Consider the following 10,575-nt stretch of genomic DNA (forward strand, 5'->3'; position numbering starts at 1 on the left):
ACCAAACACAGATTTTTTTTTTTTTTTTTTTTTGTATCACTGAGTGTAGACTGAATAGACTTTAGACTAGACCAATTTGGGTAATTATTAATTATCTAATATTCAACACGTCTTAGTATCATGCTGCACATTCAACAGTCCCCAAAATGACAAAGTTGAATCTCACTAAAACAGTTTACTAGTTCCACCTCAAGCAGCTCCAACAGTAAAATGCTGCTGAAACATGAATACATCGATATTAACAATCTAATAAGATCGAATAGAATCACACATCACTCACTGCAGAACCAGTACTTTTACCTTGAGACTTTAAGTCCATTTAGCTGATAACACTTCTGTGCTCTCACTTATGTAGAGGTTTGAATGCAGAACTTGTTATGTAGTAGCCTTCACATTGTTTTCCATGCATTTGTCTGTCAGCCTCAGCTGGACTGAAGCTCAGTTGTGCTTTGAGGTAGAAGTTTCCATAAGGCTGCTGACATTCTCATTTGGATCAGACGCTAACTGAAAGACTTCGAGCATTTTTACATGTTAATGTTAGCGTGTCAACATTAACATGTTCAAATTTAGCATGCTACATATGTTAGCTCTGATGTCAAAGTAAAGCCAAGACTGACGGATTGCAGTTATTGTTCTGATGGTGGACAGCAGGAAACTCCAACCAGATAAATGTGCAACATGAAAAGTCAGAGGATCTCCAAAGTCTACAGGATTTAATCTCTGGAGCATTAATGTCTATTTGAAATTTTATAGCAATTTATTAAATCCTCAAGGAGCCACTTCACTCTGGACCAAATGTTTGACCAATGACAAACGCTGTCTGTTCAGATGTCATGTTAAGGGCAACAAACAGTCTTTGCTCAGGCACAGCAGACTGGACCAGCTTGCTTCAGGGACCTTGTTGCATCCTTCATGCTGAAAGAGAAAAGAGAACTGAATAGTAACTGAATGACTATACTTTGTTTTAATGAATATAAAAAGAAAATTACACAATAGTGATAGTGAACCAGTGAAAACATTAAGTCCACAAACATGACATCCTATTCCAGTGTCCCATCAACAATCATCTCCTCAATTAAATATTTACCTCTTGTAAACAAATTACATGTGTAGGTTATTCTCCACAAGCCATCATTGTATAAAGACAGACACCGATTTCAAATAATGGGGTACAATTAAGAAAGTTAAAGAAAAAACTGAGGCCAAAACTGACGAAAATAATGACCATTAGCAGGAATACCATATTTTTATTAAGATCTTGTCCATAACGAAAAGGGACAGTAAACCAAAAGATACTTCCATTTTTTCTCGAAAGTCAAAATAAAAATTAGAGTCTCACAAAGAGCAAAACACTTGAGGAAGATGGCAGCATCAAGCTGATGATTCTTGCAGCAGCTGGACTCCCTGCAGACTACAATACAGTTATAGCCAGTGGGAACAATCAGTGATGTAACAGCACAAGTTCAATCACAACTTGTCATTGATTAATAATAAGCGCTGCTACTAATGGTTTTCGATTGTGCTCTTACAACATCACGAGTACGTTATCAACTACTGACAGTCTTGACCCTCACACTGAAGGCATGTTCCAGATGAGAGAGGGCTGACTGAAGACCGGTCACTACCTGGATCGGCGGTCTTTTCTGTTTTTGTCTAAGCTTTTGTCCATGGTCTTTTCATTATCCCCTCTGCATTTGGGGCAGTACCACTTGCCCTTAGGCTTGTAGGTGAGCCCCACGCAGGAGAAGTGGAACCACTCGATGGGGCACTGGTCGTTGTCGCAGCCGATCATTTCGCCGTACGACACCTGCTCGCAGAGGCAGTAGGTGGGCTCATTGGGGTCGATGGCGAAATCGACCGGCGAGGCGTCTCGCTCCTGTTTGGCCTTGCGCTTCTTCTTCTTCGCAGACTTGGACTTCTTCTCTCTGGGTGGAGGGATGGACAGCTCCTCCACAGGGTCGTCCACCAGAGAGCCGTTGGCTGACGGGTGGCTGGAGTCACGGCTCTCACTGTTGCGTTGGCGGCGTGGGCGCCGGGCCGAGGTACGTTCAGGGGCCGGGGAGTCTTGGACACTGGAGCGTCGTTCCGTAGTGAGACGCTCGGCCTCGCTGGGCTCCTGGAGGCAAAGGGAGTGGGAGTCCATCTGGCGGGAGCGGTTCTCCACCAGTTCCGTCATCTGGGTCACGACGTGGATCTTCTCATCACCCAGCTCCTGGCTGATGATGAGCGCTCTCTGCAGCTGGATCTGCAGCCGCTTTCTCTGTGTTGCATCCTGCTCACCTTTGTACTTCTCAAATACTTCATCAACCTCCTTCAGCACCTCTGCAAAACAAGACAAACAGGGAGATTAATACTCATTACTGACACCATGACTCAATAAGAAATATAAAAACCCCTGCACTGAAAAAAAAACTTGATTCTTGTATTTGTCTGTGACATTTGAGCTCCACTCTTCAGAATTATGTGTGTATGTCTTCACATTCATCTGCTGATCGGGAAAGTTTCTTTGTGCTGATCTTAAATCACACTGTAACACCTGGATGTACAGACAGGACTTTGTGACATCACACGTCGCCAGTGGTTGTCCAGCATGTTGCTGCAAAGTCATCAGCAGACACAGTAAGTGACAGTGAAGTTGGACATGTTGTCAGAGGCAGCTGAGCCTGGAGGGCTGAAGGGACGTAGCCATGTGGACTATTACAATCAAAGTATCTACAAGTAGATGCAGCAGAGTCTGCAGGTGTGAGTCCCAGTTACAGCTGGAAATTAGGAAAAGGACATCAGGTTACTTGAACGTATATACCGCTGAACTGTTTGCAGTGCTGACAGCGTTAGAATGGGTGAGATCAACAAAAACACTCACATGTAGTGACTCTAGATCAGCTCTAACAAATATTACGACAGAGACAGATATTAGTACGCTTTAAGAACTATTGTTCACCAATTCAATAACAGTCAAGGGAAAAATATCACATTCAGCAAAAAGCAATTTAGTAAAAGAATTGCTCAAAGGAGAAATTGGCAAAATTAATATTAGACTTCTCAAAATCAGAGGGGGAAAGCACAGCAACAGTAATGGAAAAATACAAGAGAAGGACAACATCTCCACTCTATCCAAAGCAAAGGTAGGGTAAGGACAGGAATCAAATCAAATCAAACTTTATTTATATAGCACTTTTCATGCATAGTAAAATGCAACACAAGGTGCTTTACAACAGTTAAAACATTATAAAAGGAAAATAGAAAAACAGAGAAAACCCATCCCTCCAACTCTCCGTATGTACACACACACGCACGCGCACACACGCATTCTCACCACTAACAGTAGTGAGACATGGCAACTGACAAACAGGAACTAACAGGAAGGAACAAATAACTGTGCAGACAGATCTGGACAATATACAGAAGATAGAAAGGTGATGATAACACGATGACGGAAAAGAGGGCGAGTGGAGAAAAGTAGATTATGACCACAAGTAACCAGTAAAGCGACGTTCAGAACGCCTCAGAGTAGGAGGAAGAGGGGGCGGGCTGAGCCGCAGTCAGTTCCTGCCTACAGGAAGTGACGATAGTCACGTGTTGAAGGGGGTTGCCTAGAAGAGGAGCCATCTGGCTCTGCGGCTCACAGTCGACGGGGTAACCTGCAGGGAGGGCTGCCGAGCAGCAGACATCGTCCAAGCCCTCGCAGCTGTGTGCTTCGCTTTAAAAACCTACATTTAACGCGCCATTTACCGTCCGTGTGGGTCACATTAACTGTACACATGGGCTGTAAGCCACTTCTCACTCTGCGTCAACAGAAAGCAACAATGAGGACTGTTACGTTAAAAAACGGCAGTGTTGTTAACCACGGTCATCGGGAAAGGGTTCACACCTCACTGAACACAATTTGGGATCCTTTACACATCTTTATTTTACGTTGTGGGCTTCAGCATACCTTAAATATACACGGCAGCGTTTAATTCAAATAAGTGCCCAAGTTAATTCATTGTTTTTACTGGTATTCGTACAATAATCCACCGCGGAAACACCGTAGTGGGCGGTAGTGTGTACCTATTAAAAAAGTTGAGATTTTATCATTACAAAGAACTATTTTTTAAATAATATCGATGCCGAATTTGCCATTGGACACAAAGTATTCATAACAGCTCTTATATCAGGTCGAAATCTACATGTACGTCTGCCGACATAAAGAAATATCAAATTTCACAATTTTCCTCATTGAGGTCGGTGACACACACGAACCTGGACGGAGTGTATCCGGGCTATGCTAATGGACGGATGGTTGACTCGTTTCACAAACACATGGCTCGTCAATTTAATAAAGCACATTTCAGGTGGTCACAGAGCTGTTTAATCGAAGCAGGTATGAACAAGGGGCGCTCGGTTTCTGCCAAAAGGGAACACAAGGCTCGCGCCTGCTCCACCATTTCAGCACACCGTCAGACTGGCGCTAATGTTTGCCAGTTTCATACCCGCAGTTGTAATTAATGATAAAAACATGTAAACACAATACCTTGATACTTTGCATCAATTTCGCGAAGCAGAGAAACATTTCTTTGTATGTCCAAAGGCAGGGACTCCACACATTCCAGATAATCCTCCACATAGTTGACCAGTTGTTGCGACTTGTCGGCATTTGGATAGTGATGGCCTAACATCGTCTCTACGATGCATAGAGGCGCTGAAAGAATATGGAGGAAATGTGAAAAATATACTGTTAAAATCAAATGCTTGGCGACTTTGCAGCTTGTAGGGCAGTCCCAGGCAGCAGTTCACTTCAAACAAAACTCAAGCCACTGCGCATGCGGGAGTAATTTCCTTTTATGGCATTGTACAGTTTCCTCTCGTTTGTCGTCATCGAAGGCGGGACTAGTTGGGTTTGAGGTATCGGGATTGGCAGAGAGAGTCCTCATTATCATAACATTTTCCCGGGAAATTGAACCAATGGAGGAATGAAAAACACAGAGCTGCTATTGCTTAGATGGAGAACAAATTTGACATTGAGTCTTTGCTTCGTATTACGCAGAACAGCAGCAATGAGTCAGAGTCTGATTGTATAAATCTGAGGTTCATTCACGTTCGTACATTGTGAATAGTTTAATTAGTCTCATGACCTAAATCATCAAGTTTGTGTTTCATAGCCTGTCAGAATTGTTTGTAACGTTTGCCCCAGTGACATTTAATGCTATATTGAATGTATGCTGTCCTGTACATTATCACCACCCAGAAAACAAAGTAACTCTCATGAGTGTGTGTGTGTGTGTGTGTGTGTGAGTGTGAGTCAGGACTGTAGGTGAACTGAACAGGTGATGTTGGTTCAGCCAGTACTGTCCTTGAGCAGTGTCCACCACATAAGGTGTTGGAGTGGAACTGGCTTCTTGGAAAGTCCCTGGTGTCGTCCATTATTTCTCATTGTCCAGTTGCATGAGAACACTGTCTCCCGGGTTCAGCAAAGGTAGCTGTTGCTGTGAAGTGTTATACTTGTCTGTGCTTGGCGGTTGCATCTCTTTGCCTGATTTCTTCCTTGTCTGGCCAGTTTGGATCCAGGTTTTCAGACAGGTGGTAACATGACTCAACCAGAAGGAGATCTTTCTGCCCTTTTTGCTCTCTGCCTGTCTATTGAGAGAGAGAATCAGAGGGACAATCCCCTTTATTTGTCACACAGCATACACGCGAACACGCCATGCAATCAGTGAAATTTGTCCTCTGTGTTTAACCCATCCTGGTTATCCTTCCTCCATGGCAGAGCAGGAGCGGTGGGCTGCCATCCGACCGGCGCCCGGGGACCCAGTTTCCTTTGTCACCATTGGTCAGGTGGTGATCTTCTTGCATGTTTTTAGTGTTTTTTTTGTTTTTTTTTAAGGAGGATACGCCAGGTGAACACGGGGAGAACATGCAAACTCCACACAGAAAGGCCCCTTTTCCTCGAGCAGCAGGCACCGAAGGCATGGTGGAGGACACGCCTCCGGCGCCCACAACCCAGGACCTTCTAGCTGTGAGGCGACAGTGTTGCCACCGTTCCACCGTGCCATATTGTTCTGGGCATAATGCAGACCAGTGATTACATGAATAAAATCATATTTCTCCCTGTACTGACTGAACTCCTCTGAATCTGAGGTCTATTATCCCTTACTCACACTTCTGGAATACCAAACCATTACTGGCTACTGGTTGGCATGGGTAGGTGTGGGACCTCTAAACATCAGCAATGGATGTACCATTCATTTACACTGAAGGGAGCTACAGGGTGTTCCACTGTTCAGCACCTGCCTTTTTAAGGTATTTGGATGTGCATGGCTAATATGCATTGTTTTTTAAGCTCCAAAAAACCCTGGACCCTACACTTCTCTAATGCAACTGGACAGAGCCTGTCATTAGGTATTCCTGGCCTGGCAAACGTCCATGTTCTTTAAAGAAGGAGTCATTTTGATTTTGGCCTGAGACTTCACATTTTTGGAAGCCTTGATCCTAATTCAATATAACTCTCTGAAACTGTAGAAAGATCCCTCCAGAGCCACAGAGGACATTACACGACTGTTTTCACAGGCTAGTAAATTGAGTTTGATGTAAAACCTTGGTGAAGTGCCCCTTTAAAGTTTGCATCAGACGTGCATTCCACCTCAGTGTGGCTGCTGAGATGAGTTTGGTGACTTAGCTCAAATGTTGAATACATTTCACATAATACTTTGTTAGTTTTCAGTCTTCCACTTTTTAAGTTTTGGATATTTTGTGAGATTAGTTGTAGCTAATGACTGAACAATGTCACCCAAAGCTTCTAACAACACTGCAGAGGAATACGTCACCATGGCTCCAGAGCATGAATTACTGGACCAGCAAAAAGACTTCGATGGAACTTTGCTTGAATGGCAGGAAGATAGCTTCAAAACTTATGTACAGATCATACTTGATTCCTCAAAGTCTGTTATCTCAAGGTGAGTCTGGAAATGACTCAAAAGGCATTTGGCAATTTTACAATCTGATGTAAAGCTGGGTCCAACAGCCATATTGATACCGGGATGGATTTGTACATCTTGAAGGCCAGTCAAGACAGCATAATAATGCTGTAGATTACATTAAAGAGTAAGGTGAAAGAAAAGTGTTTTGTGTGTTTGAAGAAAAAGTGAGAAAACTGGATGTTTTGAACATGGAGTTGCTTTGGGCTCATAAGTCTGGGAAGCTAATGTCATCATCAGAAAATCCTTGCCCTGTTGTGAGTTCTGTGGTTTCAGGACAAACTTGCTGTTCTGGATAAAGCTCGAAACCTGAAGTGCTCCAACATCTTTATCAGTGAAGACTTCCCTGAAGCTCATCAGCAAAGCAAGAAAGTCCTGCTCCAAGAAATGAAGGCAGCTCACGAGAGGCGACATCGCATATTTGAGGTACGATAAACGTATTGTCCATCCACCCACACAAACCCACCACAACGAGGGAAGGCCAGAGCTCAGGGTCTGGCTTATTAGTCTCCACCGTTAAGCATTTACACAGTATTTTGATGACTTCACCACAGCACGTAATTCTTTCCACACACTGTGAACTACAGTAAATCAGATTTTGAAGGCCACATCTTTAAACCCTTTGCTCATTCTGCTCTTCACTCCAATTTTGAATTGTTCCTATTATCTCTTCTTTCATTCCCTTGATGCCAAGATATAAGTGACATAACTGATGAACTAAAAACATATTCAGCAGCTCAAGACTGATTTCTTTTATACCAGAGGATCTGAAAGTCCTCCAGAGAGTTTGTTAGGATTACAACCTGGTCAAAGTCACACATCTCATTCTGCTCCTCGATTTCAGAAACTCCAGATTCTCACTACTTATGGCATCAGTATTTCTCAAATACGCATTTTTATTTAGAAGATACACTCAAGTGAAAGAAGTATTCCCAAGCAGTTTAAGACTGACTTTGAAGCAATCAAATGGCTTTTCCCACCTGGTTAAAGACTGTCTGCTATTTTGCAACTGCTTTTCCCATCTGCTGTCTATGTATTTTATTTATTTCACTCATAGTGACATGTAGTTGTTACGATCCTACAGACCTGTCTATTCCCAGTGTTTCCCTTTTATGTTGTCTGTCTGTTTTCCCTGTCTGTCTAGCTGGGTGTGTCTCTACACCCAGCCCGCTCCACCTCCACAGGTGCACATCTGATGATCTCATGACAATGATTAAGGCACAGAATAAAAGGGGAGAGCTCTCTGAATACACCGTCTCCTCTCCTCGTGAGTTTGCTGATGTCTTTTCATGAACTGCTACTCAAGGTGTGTTTATGTGTTTCAGTTGCCTGCCTGCCTGCCCTGCCAGCGCGTGCCTTGCCTCTGACCCGTTTCAACGGAGCTCCCTTAGTTCTTCCCACTTTCTTCTGGATTGTGCTTTTGTTTGCCATATTTATTACTGTAATAAATATTGTTCTTTATCTAAATCCTTCTCTGGTCTGCATCCTTGGGTCCAAACTAAATTCCCAGAAGAAAGCTTAACAGTATTATTACTGTTGCTCAGGAGTCAATACAGACGTTTAAACAAATATCCCCCCTCACACACACACACACACACGCACACGCACACATTCATACTCACATTTTCTGCTTTAATATTGATATCACTATTGATATTGTTGTTATTGTAAGATATAATTTGTTACTATCAGTTTGCCATTATTTTTATGTAGCCATCTTCCATTTTCCATATTTTTTATGACATTATTTAGGTGGAGGCTTTAAATAATCCGTCTGGGTTGGCTGCCTCTCCCTGTACTGTACATTATTTGCTATCTTTGTCATTTTTGTGTATTTTTTAGAATTGTGCAAATTGTGCAATTTTTAAAAAAAATGAATTAATAAACTAAACTTTTTGTGAACTGGCTGTAAATTGTTTTAAAAAGGTCTCACAGAGCTGACAGCAGCTCACGTGTTTGGATACACTGAAAGCGCTTCAGACGCACCTGTTAATCTGCTCAGTCACATGGTTGAGGTGAGAACAGGGCCTGACCGGCTGCACATGTTAAAGCCAAGCTCATAATTAAAGAGTATCACTGTCGACCACATGCTCACTGTGTCTGTGTGAGTTTGGGAAACGACTTATTTCCTCTTTCTGTGTCACATGAAGTCAGGAAATATCCTCACTGGTCTGTCTACTGATGCTAAAAGCAACCTCACGTTACATGTACCTGTACAACTACTACATTCCTTGTTCTTTTACTGTGCTGCAACCATTACAGCCACTTCTACTACTACAGCTACTACAACTAATTATGATACTACTACTAAAAACACTATTAACACTACTATCATTATAATCACTATAACTACTACTCCTGTTGCTATAAATACTTCCTCTATAACTACATAACAAAAACTACAACTAGTACAACTACTGCTAGTATAACTACAACTACCACTACTATGATTACCAGACATGTACTATATTACCAGACTGTAATTACTACTACTGCTATTACTCCTACAATTACTTCTACTATGATACTTCAACCACTGCAACTAGTGTCACAACTACGAAAGACAGTACTACTCCTATTACAAATACGATTACTACTGTTTCTACTTTAACTGCTACCACTCCTACCACTATTAGAATCAGAATCAGGATCAGAAAAAGCTTTATTGCCAAGTACGATTTTACACATACGAGGAATTTGTTGTGGTGAGGTTGGTGTATGACACATCTACTAAAAAAAATATAACAATATAAATATAAATACACAAGTCTGTTTTTTGTTTGTTTGTTTTTTCTGGAAACATGTACTATATCTACTCTAAGTATTATGACATTACTGCTAGCCTACTATATAAATACAACTACTACTGTCATGACTATAGCAGCTCTACTATCACTACTACTATTGCATTACTTACATTACTGCTACTGCTACTATTACTGTTACAACCAGAATTACTATTGCCGCCTTTAAGCATACAGTACTGCTTGCAGCTGAGAGTGTACTGCCTGTGCTTAGTACAAGAAAGCAGTATTTTAACAGTATTTTCTCCCTCCACGAAAATGTACGTCATGTTGATAGTTGACCTATGATCATCGTAGTGTGTGTGTGTATATATATATGTGTGTGTGTGTGTGTATATGTGTGTGTGTGTGTGTGTGTGTGTGTGTGTGTGTGTGTGTGTGTGTGTGTGTGTGCAGTTTAACGCTGTTTTCGTTTCATTCTGGTGCAGAATTCGACCTTTCGCTCCAATTTTAGGCAGTCGGTTCCCTCCCTATTGTCACATCGGTTTCGTTTCCTGGATATTGATATCAGTTGGCGTGTTAAGGGTAACCCTTAGCGTACAGGAATCGACACTAGCTCTTCCGGTTGTTGATTTCAAAATAAAATCGCAACAGCGCGCTACAGTGCCTCTTGAAAATAATTCATACTTAGTCATAACTCACTCAATATTATGGTAATAATTTGGTTATTTTCATTCATCACCTCTGTTTATTCTACATTAGACTGTTTTTACCCTTCCCCTCATGTAACACCACTAACTGATTAAAAATTACCACTTGACTGAGGACATCTTGAAAACTAAAAGCCAGATTTTCATTTTAATTATTTTATATATTAA

The 10,575-nt window shown here is 41.9% G+C and overlaps 1 protein-coding gene across 1 annotated transcript; it reads right to left on the bottom strand.

Moving 5' to 3' along the window:
- Positions 1-945: 945 nt before the first annotated feature.
- ing2 (inhibitor of growth family, member 2) lies at positions 946-4,795 on the bottom strand. Its single transcript, XM_076724325.1, has 2 exons — positions 4,514-4,795; positions 946-2,322 (listed from the first exon to the last, which is right to left on the bottom strand). The coding sequence occupies exons 1-2, from the start codon at positions 4,656-4,658 to the stop codon at positions 1,622-1,624; spliced, it is 846 nt and encodes a 281-aa protein (XP_076580440.1). The 5' UTR covers positions 4,659-4,795; the 3' UTR covers positions 946-1,621.
- Positions 4,796-10,575: the final 5,780 nt, after the last annotated feature.

The sequence above is a fragment of the Chaetodon auriga genome, chromosome 24, assembly GCF_051107435.1.
Source record: "Chaetodon auriga isolate fChaAug3 chromosome 24, fChaAug3.hap1, whole genome shotgun sequence".
NCBI classification, from domain to species: Eukaryota; Metazoa; Chordata; class Actinopteri; order Chaetodontiformes; family Chaetodontidae; genus Chaetodon; species Chaetodon auriga.